The following is a 17742-nucleotide window of genomic DNA, read 5'->3' on the forward strand; positions in this document are numbered from 1 at the left end:
TAAATGGCAGAGATGTAGTTATGATGCTGCATACTTATGAATAATAAGTGTATAAATAAATAATCATCCAGAATTATAGCCACGTTAATAAAGTTTGTAAGAAACCGTTTGTGAATCCATCAAGATTTCAACGAGATAAGAGTATTTCTTGCATCAGATACCACAGAGCCCGCCAAAAAGCCTGTCTGTGACAAGATGGCCGCCGGTGATTATGATAAATACTGCGCCGTGAGACATCTAGCCTTTATATAGATATCTATGGTGTTACCTGCCAATTAAGGATGAGGAAATGAAGCTTCATGAAGCAATTGGCTTTATGCCCAGCTGCACTTCTTCCTGAACTTCAGCCAGCTCCTTGTTTCCTGTCTGCCATTATTGGCCAAATTGATTAATTCATGGCAACAATAATCAGACACACCTGAATTAATCAATTTGGCCAATAATGGCAGACAGGAAACAATGAGCTGGCTGAAGTTCAGGAAGTAGTGCAGCTGGGCATAAAGCGGTTTCCCCTGACTGTTCCGGGAAAAGATTCAAAGCTTCGAGAGTGTCGAACAGCGCCATCTGGAGCTTATTTAAAATAAAGCAGCCGGAAGCTCTGGCAGATGAAGCAACCACAACACACTACAGAGTTTCAATGTTATGTGTACAAATAAAAACCTTACATGTTTGTGTTTGATTTGTTTATTTAATAAGTTCATTTTCCCATTAAAGTGTGACAATAAAATATAATATAAGCTTATATTATTCAATAAGATTTAATGTAGGCCTACTCTCTCTCTCTCTCTCTCTCTCTCTTTACACACACACAATGAATATAACATTGTCTGATAGGATCATCTGTTTTTAAATGTATGACACTTGGCAGTGATTGTGCTTATGTAACTGTAGGAATGACAGAAAGGTGATAAAGTTTTAATTATTTTTATTTAGAAATAAAAGCTGTTTCACAGTGTTGGGACTGAGTCTATTTCTCCTCTTACACAGTAATTCCCCAGCCTTAAAGAACACTCTTTCACATGGCTTTCTCGGGCTGTGCAGTCTCATGTAAAGCTCTGAAATGCCTTAGCATGGATGATGTTTTCATAAACAAGCTGTTTGTCACACACCAAGCATCTCCCTTCTAAAAGGGGAATAATAGATAGGGGAAGTCTTCCTTTTTTGGCTGTTGCCATTGCTCTAAATACAAACCCTTCACCAAACACCAACACCCAATCCACTCTCTCCTAATCCCAATGATGATCCAGGTGACAGTCAAATAAACAAGTACCTCCACTCATAGTCCATACACCAAGCTTGACCTGTGCATCCTTGTCTCCAAACTTTCACCATCCGTGTAAAAGCCTGAACACATGGCTGTTTCTCAGGACTCTCTTCTGCTCTGAGCAGACATTTGGCCTGAACAAAGGAGAACGAAACAATCACTTTCCATTTCAAGTGCATAATGCAGCTCTTACATTACAACTCTTTTAAAGTCTTTAAGAAACAATAACTGGAAATTGATGTGTAATCAGTTACTAATGCCATAAGGTAACTATTTTGAAGAATGAATTGGGACTGTTGACTGAATATGGGAAAAAAATACAATTTTAAGTCATATGATTTGCAGTTTGTAAAGATTTCAGCAGGGGGAAAAAAGAATTTCAAAATTTTCAAATTTTGACTTTATTCTTTATCAAGTTTTGCAATAGAAAACAAAGCGAACAAACCTTGGTCGTTGGGTATTCTGTGTAGAAACAATGACATTTCGCTAGAATGCATTACATAACTGTTTGAGTAACATCTTAGTGAACACAAGTCTAAGGGTTTATTGAATTTTTTGAAGAATAAAAAGGTCTTCGGACTGTAGATCTACACTGTCATCTAGAGGTCGTATGCAGTAGGTGAATCTGATCCTCAACTTTCAATACCTTCAGCTCTGAAAGCAATTGAGTGATTTTATTTTGCACTCAACAACTCGGGTATATTTAGGAACAACATTAATGAAATGACATTACAATAAGCTGTTTAGAATGATGAAAGCTGTAATGTATGTCCAGGATTATCTGTATGTGGGCCGACCCATTCCAAATCACTCTAATCCTTTTCTGCAAAGCAGCTGTGCACAAATACAATGTAGAAAATGAAGTCAAAGCATGAATATGTCACTGTATTGAGACAAAACAGGTGCGGAACAAACTGAGCTGAACTGTAGTCACATGGATGGGGTGGTCCGGGTGGGTTGAGCTCATCGTTCTGATTCTGAGCACATATTTCTCTGCTGCAATCTCAGTCCTGGATTATAGTGTAGCTGCTGGACAGCGAAAGAGATGGCAGAGGAGCTGACACAGTATCATAGAGGGTACTAACGAAAAGTGCATCCCATAGTCAGCTCATGTTAACTCAAGAGTCAATGACAACAGCAACATCATCAGTGAGGGTCCAAGCATGTCTCCGGAAGAATTGGGAACTGAAAATTATTCAACAATCATTGTGAGAAATTAGAGTCTATATATTATTGTAGGATATTTTATGTGTAGGAAGTTTTTGTTCCTTACGGTTCAGATGTTTAGTCTTCTTCTTGATCCTGGGATTTTCTGTTCACACAAATGGTTTTAGCTTTAGTTAAAACATAAAATGTATCAAAAAACATAGAAATGTAATGTAACCTTAGTATTTTTGTTATGATGAACTTGCTGATATTCTAGTCATCATGGACCTATACTGACACCTAGTGGTGTGGATGTAGCATCACACAAAAGTAAGTTATCAGTTACTGTTGCCTAGACTTTGGCTGCTTCCAAAATTGCATATTCTCTTGAGTAGGCACTTATTTTGAATAAGTAATTACTTCACAACCGCTAAAAAAGCATGTTCTGTTTAGTATGAATGTATGCAAAATGAATGTAATCTGGACATACTACATTCGCCATGTTTCCTTTATCCTACGACCGTTCATGGGATAGTATAGTGTAATCGTACGCACATCTGAATCTCGCCAGAAGTAGTTGGTCATCCGGGTACTTTTTGCCTACTCTTTTATGATTAATGTGAATTCAGACATAGGCCTACTTCTTTTGTCACATACTGTTTTTCGCCCACTACTGTAGGTAGGGAAGTATGCGATTTCATTTGCACTCATGCTCAGTCATGATTAAATTCCACAAGCAAAAATGTCTAAAAATAGTTAAGATATCACTATATCATTACCCGTTCCATTTAAATAAAAAAAATTACCCTATTGTGACGTATATTCGAGTGACACAGGTTTTCCGATGAGAAAAGAGTTAAAGGGATACTTCACCTCTGGAAAGATGAATGTGTATATAAAATGGGTCATTTATGTAGAAGAAATGTGAAATTATTTTTGAATTTGGAGCTTTCTAGACCAGCCTTTCTCAAACTTTTTTCAGTCAGGGCACCTTTCAAAAGTGCATAAAATCTCAAGGCACCCCAGTGTAAAATATAATTTAAAAACACTGCATAACCCAAATTTAAATTCAAATGTCTTGTTTAGTTAGACAGAACAGTAATGAACAGAGCATAATATGAACTGTAAATAACAATAATAATAAAAACTTTATAGCACCTTTAAAAACACAGGTTTGCAAAGTTAATCAGAGACACAAATGCCATAAAACCGTAAGAGGTGGACCGCCCAATACAAGAACCCAATAACAAATCCAGACCAGGAGAACTCAAATGATGTGCAGGATGCAGATAAAATAAAATAAAAATCCCCGGCTCTTGTGGGGATTTTCTTTTCAAAAAACGATCCATAATGCTGTAACTAAAGTGGCCTAAATTCACGTTTATTTTTACGTTTCTGTCAGTCTGAGGTGTTGCTATAACGCGTTGCTATGGATTGCGTCACTTGCGTCAAGTTGTGTGTGTCTTGCTTTGGTCTTGTGAGACGGATTTTTTTATGATTAATTTTATATGTTTATCTAAAATTAATTTACAATTTTATTAATATGTTCACATGTTTAAAAAGAAGAATGTAAATTCAAATATATTTATATATGAAATGTCAGCTGTTTTTTTTCTGGGTTTTTTTTCACATTTTTTTTAGCCTACGTAATTTTTTGGCGGCACCCCTGACACAGCTAGGGGGCACCCCAGTGTGCCGCGGCACCCACTTTGAGAAAGGCTGTTCTAGACTGAGAAAAGCCAGAAAATGTATTTTTGGCTTATGTGGATGAAAGACAACAACTTCCAGAACGCACTTCGATTCGCTGCCCTAGGAGGCCACGTCTACTAGTAACAGAGCGCAGTAGTTAAACAACAATTCTAGGCAACTAGTCTGGGATCCGGATTTTGCCTTCTGCAGTCGCCATTCATTATGTTTACTGTGGCGAGCAGGACGAGGCCGAGGGCCGCGGGAGAACGGCGTGTGGCCGGCGGCGTGATTAACGATGATTACCACGGAGGACCGGGGATTTTTTTAGCAATGTTAAAATGCACATCAACCGATCACTTGTTTAGCGTTCATGTAAACATGTGTACACTATGTGTACATTCTGTGAGTGAGATCCCACCCTCTATGGGCGGGTTGAAAACATGCAGGACAGCCCCTACTACTGACTGTAGTCTAGCCTCTGGCTAAAAAATCCTCTGATGATGCGATTTTTGCGTCATTGGAGGATTTTTTTCCAGACAAAAAAATACATAAATCTCTCGTCTCAGGGGGATATGAGATGAGGGTGGAAAGCATGGTAATTCAAAAATACTACAGGTTTTCTACTAATACAAAGCTTAATGCTAAATCTTGAAGTATCCCTTTAACTATATTAATTGGAAATTGATTAGATTGTTGTCGTTTGCTATTTCTGCGGTCTCGTGTGAGTGACATGTTGTCCCGTCCTCGCCCAAGTAAACACCATCAGGGATTAAAGATTATGACGGATGAAACGCACGGATAAATCATTTATGATATCCCATTAAAAAATAAGAATTGTCCATTTTGATTTCATGGTGACTTTTAAGCTACTGATGTGACTGGAGACTTTTCTTCAGTGAGTGTACATGATTTTAAAAATATTTTTTAAAAATACCCTAATTTTCTTTATGTATAAAATTTAATGGAAAAACATTACTGAGTACAACTTTAAGTCAGTAAATGGTTGCATTCTTCATTTCAGTTTTAAAGATTTAATATTGAGAAAATTTGACCGTAGTATTAAAAGACTATGAGTCTACTTATCAAACATTGTGATGTCTTTTGGAAAAAAACAGCTTACAGCGATTGAATCTCTCTGAACAGTATGGTGCATTTAATTACTGAGTACAAACAAAACACTGTGAGAAATAAGATGTTTGGGAATGGTTTGAACACTTTAAGGCATGCGAGTGCTGGATACAGACAAAACACTCAGTGTGTGATGTGAATCCAGCATTGTGAAGCATTCACATCTTAGGTAAAACCTGAACAGTATGAGGCATCTGAGTGTTGGCAGTAGACCACTTGAATTGCTTGTGATGCATCTGGTACTGACCAAATATTATGAGGCGGGTGTGCGTGTTGGTAGATCCCAAAGGGTTTTGGACCGTGCAGCGGTACATTGAGCCGTTGAGCTCAGCTGGGACTCTATCCAGAACCAGTATTTTACCAAATCTCTCTTCACTTCCATCCAGCAGAGGTCCTCCCACACGTGTCCATGTGAACAGAGGCTCTGGAAACACTTCATTCTGCAGAGAAAGTCAAAATATTCATTCAACACTTAAGAGTAAAAACATTGAACACAGAGTATATAGCATATCAAAGTCTGCAATAAAGTCGGAATAATTACAAACAAAGCTAAAATATTTATGAGAGTATCTTAGGAGACCTCTTTTTCATAATCTAAATATATTTACTAAACACCATTGGCAGTGTTCATTTGCTCATATATTTTATACTTGAAAAAAATATTAAACAATTTTCAAAAAAGCACTCCAGGACTTTTAAGGTCAACTATAAAACATCAAAAGCAACTTAATTATTTAGTTTATCATTTCCAAAAGTCATTGGTATGCATTATAATTGTTAAACATTAGCTGTAGCCAAATATAAAACAACATTTCATGCATTCAAATTAGAGTAGTCATATTTCGCTTCTACAAAAACACGAATAACTTCTACTACTTCTAATAAAGTTATTATTTCCAATTAATTTATTTGCACCACTTCTCCTTTTAAGATTGTACCGCTTTGGGCCCCATTTGGAATCCTTCTACTTTAATGCGAACCGTGTCTCCCACTTCCACTCTGCTTGGAGCCATCGAGAGTTTCGGACCTTTTGGAGCAGCTTGTAAACAACGAGAAATGAAAGCGTTGTCATTATGTCATAGGAGGGAGTCATAGGTGTTCTATACTATTTGTATTCTACACAAATAGTTTAATGTCAACCATAACATGAAAAAATTATTTAGAGGCTATATATTATTTTCATGTTATGGCTAGCATAAAAGTTCTATGCTATTTTGTCTTAAATAAAATTCTAAAACCAATTTGAAACAGGTTTAAAGTCAACGTAGGCATCACAACATTATATTGTACAGTACAAAAATGGATATTAATTTTTACATTCGCTAAAGATTACATCAAACAGTTACATTTGAATGTTAAAAATTAAATTTATCCCATACCCTCAAACCATTCGAGGTGTATGTGACTCTCTTCTTTCATCTAAACACAATATTACAAAATATCTCTAATATTCTCCAAGCTTTATAATGGGAGTGAATAGTATGATTTTGAAGCCCCAAAAAGCGCATCCATCCATCATAAAAGTAATATTTTTTGATATAACTCAAAGAAGAAAGACATATTCACCTAGGATGTCTTGAGGGTGTATTTTTGTAATTATGGGATCATTTTCATTTTTGGGTGAACTAACCCTTTAATCTTCAAATTCAACTGTTAGATATGATAATACGGTATGGTACTATATATTGTGTACCTAACCTCTCAGTAACTGGTAATGTACATAAGCTGACACTCACAGAGCGTAACCTCTGCCTTCATGGGCATGGATAGAGCCGGGTGCTTGACTTCACAGCTGAACAGAGCCTCATTGTCCAGTTGTGGGTTCAGGTGCCAGGTTAGCGTAGCTTGAACCTCCATGGTACCATCATGAAGCTCAGACAGTGTATGGTTGAAAAAGTACAGTGGACTTGAGCTTAGCACCCAGCGGGGAAACTCTCGGCTGATCACAGTCTCTGGGATGACCTCTGTGGTGGGACTGGGTTCCTCCCGGCTAGGGGCTTCAGACGTGTAGCTGCGCTGGGGCCGGTCTTTATCCAGACGCACCGGTTCGCTGTAAGGGCCCAGGAAAGAAAGAGACTTCTGCACTTTTGTGTCGTCCAGTTCTCGGCTGATAAGCGGTTGGTTATCCTTGGCACCAAGCAAGCCTCTGTTTTCCACTTTCTCAGAGGATGTGAAAGGATGGACTTCAATAAGTTCTCCGTCCCTCTTGAAGTACACCTGAATTTGGGGAAGAAATAATTGAAAAGCGTTTAAAAGGCAATGAAACACATTTCCATTTCAATAAACTCTGTTTGTCTTTTTTAAGTTTTAATTTAGAACTGGTGTTTTATTCTTCTACTAACCACAGGGGCAGGTTTTCCTCCAGTTACAATGCAAACAAGCGTGAAGTTCTGAGCCTCGTAGCGATTGAATCGAGCTGGCTGATTTGCTGCCTCAACCGATATTGATTTTGGTGGAGCTGAGAGAAACAATTGAAAACTCATTAGAAATCGATAGCACACTACAGCAACTCAAAGAGATAAGGAGAGATGACAGAGCAGCATTCAAAGTAATTATTAGTATCTTTCCCTCAGGGGCTCTTTTGTGCTTCAGACCGCAAGCTAGGAGATCCTCATTTAATGTGCTTTCAGTTTACAGGCAAAGTGCATTAGTAGGCAAGATTTATATCACAATAACCCAATCTCTTGATTTAAGCCACGTGAAATCTCTATGACGATTTCTTAGCTCTACTTCGTGTTCACTTACATGTCATAGCAAATTACTGTTGAAATGTATTAATTTACAAGTGCGCGCAGAGGGAAATTGCATTAATACCCTACTGAATTCCCAGATTTTCATGGGCATGAAGACACATGCACAGGCAAATAAGAAGAGAAATGTGTGACTGAGAATTTGAATTCTTGGTTATGGTAACACATTCGGGCCTCATTATAATTAAAATGAATGAATATCCATGAATATCCTATTATCATTATCACATTTTATTATCTTTAAAAGCTCTCACTGGAGTTTTGTTTCAATGAGTCACAGTCTTTTTCTAAGCCTTGTGTAGTTTCAAACCTTTCTTTCTTGTTTAAAACACTAAAGGAGATATTTTTGTTCATACCATGAATGCTCTTCAAAATAGTCATACAGGTTTATAACAACGAGAGAGAGTAAACGATTACAGAATGTTCATTTTTGGGTGAACTATTGCTTTTTTTAAAGGTGCTATATGTATTTTTTTAGCGGCCTCTATCGGTGATGTTTCAGATTGCAACCAATTTTTACAAGAGTGCTCATGCTCTTGTAAAACATGAACACAAGAGCTACTAGGGAGAATAATAGGCTACTTTTATCAGCTTGACGTTGAACTAATGCTCCATGTCGTACCGTGATAACATGAATGCATTTAGCCGACATGTGGTGTTATCCTTTTTTACAGTCTAAAATGTCAAGACAGCAATGTAAAGATAGATAAATGTAAAATATGATAACGAAAAACGGTGAGTAAACTAGACTGAACAATTTCAGTGTAACAGTAAGATCGTAGGAAGTTACATAATTGTACTGAACGTGTCTGGAAATGTGTGTAAACAATATGATAGTAGTGGGATGACGTTAGACAGTAGATCTAGTACATAAAATAGTTACATCCTACTTTTTGTTATCCTGGAACAGTCTTTTGTATTTATTTCATGTCTCATGTATGTTGTAGTTTACCTTGCTATTTCATTACAATTTACTATTATTTCAGCATATCTGTAAACTTGTCATTCATCACAATAAAAACAGCGGTCTCCATAATTCAAACGCTCTGCCGATGTTGATCCGTGTTTTCGTCCTAAGTCCGATTCACGTTTGGCCTGACGAGCTTTAGCAGATACAATTCTGTTTTGTTTTTATATTTATGTGGAGTTTATGTTTAAGTGTGTGTTGTGCTGGATTATTTCATATTTATTGGCTCGGGAGCGTGCATGTGATCAGTGATGGATTTCGAGAAAATCCGACCTGGAGACTTCACATAGAAATAGGAATACCATCAGAGGTAATAGCAAAAATCGACAAGTGGGTCATTGTAATGTGTGATTACAACCCCTTCACGCATTCATTTTAGAAGAAAAGTTACATATAGCACCTTTAGGTCTTACTTGAAATCGGTCAATATCACTTGTAATGGGATTTATGTTAATACAACCACATTTCTTGCTTTTTTCTAACTATAATTAACAATCCATCTAAGTTCTGTGAATTGATCTGTGAATGACATACATATAACTTACACATGACATTTAGAGTGATACTCCCAGATGCCAAGACCACCTTCTCTCTAGACGCCCTGTCATAGATCCCCACATGGCATTCATATGGTCCATCATCTTCCATCTGAACCTCAGGGAGCCTGGGAACATTGAGGAACAATCTGTCTAAACACATAACCGCAGTCACAAAAATAGCACGGTACATGCTGAGAGGAAAGCCAAGCATCCACTATAAACTGAGCTCTGCTGGGTATAACTATAACCTGACAGTTGACTGATAAACAAGGTCCTCTCTTTTGCGGAAGTCCTCCATGTGAGAAAAATTGGTGTTGTACATGGCGTCGTAGGTGAAAATTTTCTGTTTGGAGGTTCCACCTTCAGTCACCTGTGAAAACAATGACATTATATTCTATCAAGGATTGATCAGGGTAAACTGTATAGAGAGAGAATGCTTTATTTGGGATAATTTAGTTTAAAATGTCTATGGTGCCAGTTCTTGTCTCAGGACTAACAACCCATTTTCTCAATTACTGTAAACCAGCCTGCAGTCAAAATGATTTATCTATGATTAGTTTTATCATTAACTATGGACATAATCTATGTTAAGATTATGTTAATACATTTTTATCAGTTCATACATTCCATGGAAATCAATTAACTTTGGTGTCCAACGCTTTTGTCTTAATTTTGAAAGATATAATAGAAGAAAAAAAATGCTGCTGTTTTGTCATCCAATTAAAAGACATTTATACATTTTTAATTGTGGCTAAAGTATCCAAAGTTTTTGGGGTCACTATTAGATTGAGACCTATTTTCAGAGGAGGAGAGAAGCAGCAAAGCTGATCATTTATGATTTTCTAAGTAATTAAATAAACATATGATACATTGCAAGTAATGTCAAGGAAATGTGTTGGCATACTGATGTTTTGAGTGAATGTTTCATCCATATACAGTAGCTCATCAATCCCGCCACACTTATGGCTCTGTGTGACAACAAAATGAAAACAGCTTGTCCTCAAATCACTGAGGCATTCAATCTTAATCTTGAATATATTTTCATATTTTTGACAGCTTCTGTTCTCACAACGTCAGTTTGCCAACAGAAAAAGTTCGAAAAAGCACAAAAACTAGGATGTTGAAAAGAAAAGGCTTATCATGCAAAGATGAAGCTCGGACCCCACTTACCCGAAACCACACAATCTCTCGTAAGTTGCCATCCGTTCTGAAATTGCACTTCAAAGTCACTGTGTCCCCCATAACCACAGGAGGGAGAGGCTCAATGGTGACTGTTAAATAACCTGGAAAAAGATAGCATGTGTCACTTCCTGAATGCTTTATTACATTCTCAAATTGCACAACCCTCCTTTAAAATCCCATTCAAATTACCAGCTATGAGCCCCAGCCCCATTTAAGTGCTCTCCTCATTTCTGAAACTATTAAGTCATAAGTTAGCAAAACCGAGTGCTTTTGAAGAACCCAATATAAACCTCCCCCAAGAGAGGTCACGCTGCAATGTCAGTGAAATTATAGCATATAATGAGCTCTTGATCCAAGATGTGAATATTTCAGATCAAAAAGCATGATTTCAAAAACTAATAAAATGTTGTGAGGAGTTCATATAGTCTCAGTGCTGTGTTTCATTAATATTTAATCTCCTCACTTCAAGAAATAACAATCTTTCCTCAGCTCATACCTGAGAGTTATCCACAATTATCTATTTAACAAACTCGGGTGGTTTTGCAGACAATGTTATTATCAAACAATTAATCATTGCTCAATGTAATTACATTGTTCCAGAAGAATCGAAACACAATATCTACATTTCAGATAGTATTCCTACACTGTAAAAAAATATTGTTGGTTTAACTTAAAAAAGTAAGTAACCTGGTTGCCTTAAAATTTTAAGATCATTGAAATGGAAAAAGTGAGTTAATACAATGAAGGAGAATGATTTAATCATCAGAAACTCAAAATTATATGTTATCTGAACTAAATAAATTATTTAAGTTGATTTGACAAAAGAAAAAATGTTGTGATTACTAATCATGAAAAGAATTTTTCTGTTGTACTGTAATCACTTCTATGGTAAAACAACTCACAGAACAAAACAAATACATGAACAAAACGAAACTAAGTAAAATACCCTGTAAAATAAACGATAAATAACAGACTATATATTTCAATGTCTATGTTTTCTGTTTCGTATTTCATGAAATGAAACAAAACTAATCACAACAAAAAAACAAAGCAAAGCAAAATAACAAAATATAAAGAATTAAAACTAAGTAGAAGCAAAGTGAAACAAAACTAAACTTGCAAAATTTGTAAACTACAAAAAATGTAAAGTAACAAAACAACTTAAAGAAGCAAAGTGAGACAAACACACACACACACACACACAAAGCAAAACCAAATACACTATAAATCAAACACCCATCTGTTTTCATCTGTCTAGATTGGATTTGAAAAGATGTTGCACACACGCATTGTTCAGCGCATTACAGTATTACATAATGGCTGTCACAAGGATGGATTCTTTGTGTGGTTTGATGCTTCAAGAGTTAGAGCTGCATTTCATCTCCTCCATCCATCACTGCTGCTAGAGCTGTGTGCCAGTCTTCATAAAGAGAAGGGGCTTAGTCTACAATTGTTACTCCAATTTTTACCAACATCAGACAGAAAGCATGAAATGCCCCTGTATCCTGAACAACCGTGGAAAGCGGCCGTGTCTTGCTGAGCGCTGCAGTTCCATTGAAAGAGTGCAGGCATCAGAGTGGGAGGCAATCGGCCTATAATCTGTCACAAATTCACTGACCTACAAAATCCCTCTCCTTCACCATATTGGCTTTTTTAACTGTGACGTCAGTGAATGGATTATTCTTTTTTTTCTGTGTGTTTTTCTTCTTTCCCTAATCCGTGGTATTTTTCTCCATCAACCAAGTAACTCTGTAGGACGCCCCATATGGGGCACAGGACACTGTCTGGGATGACCTGTGATCCTCAGTTACTTCATCATGCCTTCATTTATTGAGCAAATGTTACAGAGTGTCCTTTTGGAGGCTTACCATGTACATTTTCAGGGTTTATGTCATTACCACTACACATAAGCACATTTTACAGATTGAAATAATCTTGGAAATCAGAGAAAATCAATCTCTGGTGAAATGTAAAAGTTGGCTGGGAATGTTAATGGTGATGTGCAGGGATTAGTTGGGTCACTGAGATGATTTCAGTAATCTATTTGATTATATAAACATGCATTAAAGCACATAAAAGGTTAGAGTGCATTAAAGATGTCAGGTTTACCATTAGTGTTATCTATATGAAGATGATACATATGCAATCTAAACCTTTCAGTGATGAGAAATGGATCAAAAATCATTAATGGTTAAACAATGATTGCTAACTATACACAATGAGGGAGACATAATCCCCCCTCACACACATATTCACATTCCTTTTCAATCAATATGGGTTTTTAATGTCCTTTTCTTAAACCTTTATATTTGGTTTGCCCCAATCTTTCACATTTAGTTACATCTTTGCTGTAAACTCGTGCTCTTTACCAAACTGGAACAAGTATCAACATAATTTAAATTTAGGTTTAACTTCCAATTCTCTCAACTTTACACTCCAACCCTTATTAAACAAGCAAACAAGTCTCGATGTCATCATATGCACCATGAATATGATAAAATCCTTTGATAGAAATCAGATCTTAAGGTAAACACTTTTAAGGCTTAAACTACTTTCATATATCATTTTAAATAAAGAAACACTGCTAATGATGCAGTCCCCAAAGCCTCTGTACCTCTAATATGACCTGACCGGTGACATTAAGTGCCCGACTCAAGGGAATGAGACATGACATGATGCAAGCCAGCAATATTGAGTTACAGTAAGCAGTTGCAATTACCAATTCATGTCCAGAATAAGCACTCTTTCTCTCTTATGCTGGCATAGACAAACTCTAATCACCCACTAACGCAAAATTCATTAAATGATATTATATACTTGCTCACTCTTAATAACTTTAGATATTCCTGCATTATTGTTCTGCAATCAATGACGTTTCATTATTTCAGAGTGCAGATAACCCCTCATAAAATGGGTCAGGACCAAAGATTAAGCTTTATCCTCAAAATAACCACCCATCAAAATTATTAGACAAATAATGCACCTGAGAGGACAAGACACCTCGAACAATATAGCATTCATATAGAGTGGGACAAGGGGGTAAATAGCTAGTCCAGATGTGATTTAGCTGGTTTGGAATTTATAACCAACTAAAATCTTTGAAACTGTACTGTAAAGTTATGGACATAAAAGCGTCGAGTTCAAAGTGTGATTTTGAGTTGTAGAAAAACAAAGCGTCTCCGGTCTATGGACTTCTCAAAACAGCTGACTGCATATCATATAATTCAAGTAAAACTTACCTCTAACGAAATCCAGTAGGTCAGCACACAGGAGCAAAGATAAAGTAATTATACTCATCTCTTTTGTCATATTTTAATATCACTCAATAGCGCAAGTGTGTCAATAGCTATTCCATCTTAAAATTGTGTTAATGTCATCCTCCGTATAAAGCTGAAATTTTAAGTAACTCGTCGCGATTCTCCCAGTGATTTGTCATGGTATCCTTCTAAAGGAGCAGGAGCAGGAACAGCATCTCTATGGGGCTTCGACGGGCGGAGATTCACCAAAGCAACAGATTTGAATGAATTCATTCTCTCGTGCGCGCGCCCTTGCCCCCCCCCCGCGCGCAGTCATACCACGCGCTCAATAACCTCGAGCAATCGCTGATGAAATGACTGCCAGGAACAAACACGCTATGTTATTTACTTATGAAGGTAAGTAGCTTATTAAATCGCTCTTTAAAATTAAATTGAATGCGTTTTATTAATGTGCACATTTTTTTTGTGAAAGTAGGCTATTGTGGTTTATTAAATACAAAGATTATTAAATGCACACCATAGCTACTGCCAATTAAATGGATTGTCATTATTACGCACTAGCAACTTAAAATGGTAAATGACATTTAGAAACCCATCAGTGTATTGTGATTATAGAGGATCAGGACATTCTTCCTTAGAAACTGGGTTATTTTTTTCCTTCTCTTTCAGCATGGACATCTCTTCTCATATATGTGAGCTGATGAGAAGAATGAAGATGAAAAATTTAAATGATGATATTTAGTGTAATATATATATATATATATATATATATATATATATATATATATATATATATATATATATATATAAATGCTACAGAAAAACCTGTTAATGGCATAGGCTACAGTACAAAAAAAGTATTTATTCTAATAATATATTAGGAAGAACAAAGGATGAATAGAGTCTTTAATTTTGTTAGTTAAAAAAATAAAATAAAAAAACAGTGTTCCTGTGTGACATTCTAATTCTGTTTTATTTAAATATTATTTTTCTCTTATGTGTATTGTATGCTGTTTAGTTCAGATTTATATATGAAGAGTTCAGACACAAAAGCCTCTAAATGCCATTTGAAATTTTCTTCTTTAATGATGATTTTTATCAAACTTGTATATTTAAGTTCAGTAATTTCACTTAAATAACAATTAATAGGTACTTATCATTGCCATTTAAGTGAAATCACTGAACTTAAATATACAAGCTTGATAAAAATGATCATTCTAGAAGAAAATTTCAAATGGCACTTAGAGGCTTTTGCATCTGAACTCTTCATATCAACATTATATAAAAAATGAAGGTGGAAAATATTTCTTTACCATACATTTTTATGTATTTAAGAGCATCCAAAATGTTGTTTTATGAGTAAATTGGCACATCCTCCATAATCACAGAGGTGCGAACATCGTGCTTCTATTTAAGTTTTACAAAGGAGGGGCATTATCTTGATCAAGTCCTTCAATTAGCAATAATGAATGTCTTGATTTCCCAACAGACACAAAGCAATCAAACATCTCTAATTAGAAGTCTTTGATGTAAGCATGGTTTAAAGTTCCTCAAACTAAACTAAAGGACTAAAGACTCCTCACCAACCACACCACAAAACTAAGAAACATACTGTCATAGAGAAAAGACCCCCCTCAAAGTAAACCAAAGTTTATCTTCTGCAAACACAGCAGCTTTTATATTTAATAATGAACTGAGCATGAATTAAATGCATCCTGTCATTTTCTTGAATGACATCACAGGAATAGCACAAAATAATTAGATGAAATGTGCATGCATTCTGTTTACAAAACATTTATATCGGACCGATGAGTGACTGTTAGACAGCTCCTTTAAATCCTGACATGCCAGTTTTACTCCACGCCTGCCAGAGATGTGATTTGGCACCCTCTTCACGTAGCACTAGTGTCACAACGTGCATATATTAACCGCTGCCTGAGCTGCGCCATACTGCGTTTGCTGATATGTTTACTGTGAGAGCCGGCAGTGGCTGCGCAGAGATAAAAGCCAGAAAATATGCTGAGATTCAACATAAAATATTACTCTGCAGTATTAATTTACAGCAGGTCTTCGCACACAATGCCACTTCAAAACCATTTAATGTTGAGTCAGTTTAAAATGCAATGCTTTTAAATATTATGGTAACGGAAAAATTGCATTAACTTCAATAATAGTAAATATGATTTCATTGTTTTATTTTAAAAGTGACACTGCGAACAATGAAAACCACCAGAAACAAGTACCTACTGTACACCGAAGACTTTGTTTCTCCCAATCACATTTTACACTAAAATAACGTTACAACACATTTAAATAGACTGACTCCATATATTCAACCTTACTTTCAGTGCACACCACTTTGGTGGTGATGCATAAAAAATATCTTTTTTCATTTAAACAAGAAAGAATTGGGTCACAACCAATACTCAGATACATACTAAGGATTACTTTATGTATTACATATGCAAAAACAAAACTTTTTTTCACTTACCCTGATTCCTTGCATGCGATTTGGTGCTATCAGTCGTTTAGTGATATTTTCAAGAGGTGAGATTAAATCATATTTAGATGTGGTGCGTTATTTAGCCGACTGAGTGCATACTATTATTATGATAGACGAATATTGAACAGTGCTGTTTAACCCAAAATTTGAAATTCTGTCATCATTTACTCACCTTGTTCCAAACCTGTATGATTTTTATTATTTCTTCTGCTGAACGCAAAAGAAGATATTATGAAGAATAAGAATAACCAAACAGGTGATGGGCACCATTGACTTCCATAGTTTTTTGTTTTTTTTTGTTTTTTTGTTCAATAGAGCGTATCAACTGTTTGGTTATCCATATTCTTCAAAATATCGCCTTTAGCTTTCAGCAGAAGAAAGAAACTCATACAGGTTTGGAAAAACTTGAGGTAAATGGTGACAGAATTTTCAATTTTGGGAGAACTATCCTTTTACAGGAATATTCCAGTTCAATCAACAGCATTTGTGGCGTAATATTGATTAAACTTGCCCCTCGTTTACTTAAAAAAAAAAAACTTCAGGAGGAGAAGTGGAATAAATAATCCCCATAAACCATACAAATACAGGTTTACAGTCTGTTTGTCCTTCAATGATCCAATTCTCCCTCCAAAATCACTGCAAAAACACCTTATGAAAGCCAAAGGATGAAGAATTCATTAGTTCCTCAAACTGTCATGGGCAATTGCCAGACCATGAGCGTGTTCTCACTTGAGTCATGCGAGTTAGAGGGGCTAGCAAGTCGGCGGAACCCTTTTCCACCGGATATAACGGCGGCTGAAGTCACTTTCTCCCTAATACGTGCTGATTCCTTAAATGAGGGCCCAGGTCCTCTGACCCAAACATCGGGGTCATCGCTCAGCTCATAGATGGAGCCGTCCTCTAGGCTGTGCTCCAGAGACTCCTGGGTCGAGTTGGACGATTCCTCAGGCCGGCCCGTCAGGACTTTTCCTGGGAGCTGGGAGGTAGAGCGGAGGTGGTACTGCAGCAGCACTCCTTTGGCTTTAGCCTCTCCCTGAGAAGAGCCATCCGCCTGCTGGAGCGACTCCTGAGAGGAATTTGTCGCCTCCTTATCCTCACCTCCAATATTTGAATCCGCACCCTCCGTGGAAGAATCTCGCTTCAGGAAATCTTGAGGTAAAACGCTGGAGGTTGCCAGCAAGAATTCAACGGGGCCGCTATGAGCATTGAGTGAGGTCATCCCTTTACCTGATGGGAAAGAGGAACAGTTTAGCAGTTTTATATTACATTCAAAAGAGGTTCGTTATCAGCCGCACAATTAAACCATATCCATACCGG

General features: G+C 36.6%; 2 protein-coding genes across 21 annotated transcripts in view; both read right to left on the reverse strand.

Annotated features, from left to right (window-relative positions):
• Positions 1 to 908: 908 nt before the first annotated feature.
• Positions 909 to 14219, reverse strand: igsf21b (immunoglobin superfamily, member 21b). The gene is made up of 10 exons (XM_039651923.2): positions 13905 to 14219; positions 10654 to 10766; positions 9732 to 9853; positions 9490 to 9608; positions 7570 to 7685; positions 6964 to 7444; positions 6166 to 6266; positions 5475 to 5667; positions 2538 to 2576; positions 909 to 2449 (listed from the first exon to the last, which is right to left on the reverse strand). Exons 1-10 carry the CDS (start codon positions 13972 to 13974, stop codon positions 2373 to 2375), a joined length of 1431 nt encoding a protein of 476 aa, XP_039507857.2. The 5' UTR covers positions 13975 to 14219; the 3' UTR covers positions 909 to 2372.
• A 1876-nt stretch (positions 14220 to 16095) lies between these two features.
• arhgef10lb (Rho guanine nucleotide exchange factor 10 like b) overlaps positions 16096 to 17742 on the reverse strand; it is a 40607-nt gene continuing 38960 nt past the window's right edge. For 19 of the 20 annotated variants that reach the window (XM_039651916.2, XM_039651915.2, XM_039651911.2 and 16 more), the window contains one exon: positions 16096 to 17652. In XM_039651916.2, coding sequence (XP_039507850.2) covers positions 17111 to 17652 — 542 coding nt within the window. In that variant the 3' untranslated portion in view covers positions 16096 to 17110. The remainder of the gene's footprint in view (positions 17653 to 17742) is intronic. The other variant, XR_016148142.1, reaches the window with a different exon arrangement.

The sequence above is a fragment of the Pimephales promelas genome, chromosome 20 (assembly GCF_988280905.1).
Source record: "Pimephales promelas chromosome 20, fPimPro1.hap1.1, whole genome shotgun sequence".
Lineage (NCBI taxonomy): Eukaryota > Metazoa > Chordata > Actinopteri > Cypriniformes > Leuciscidae > Pimephales > Pimephales promelas.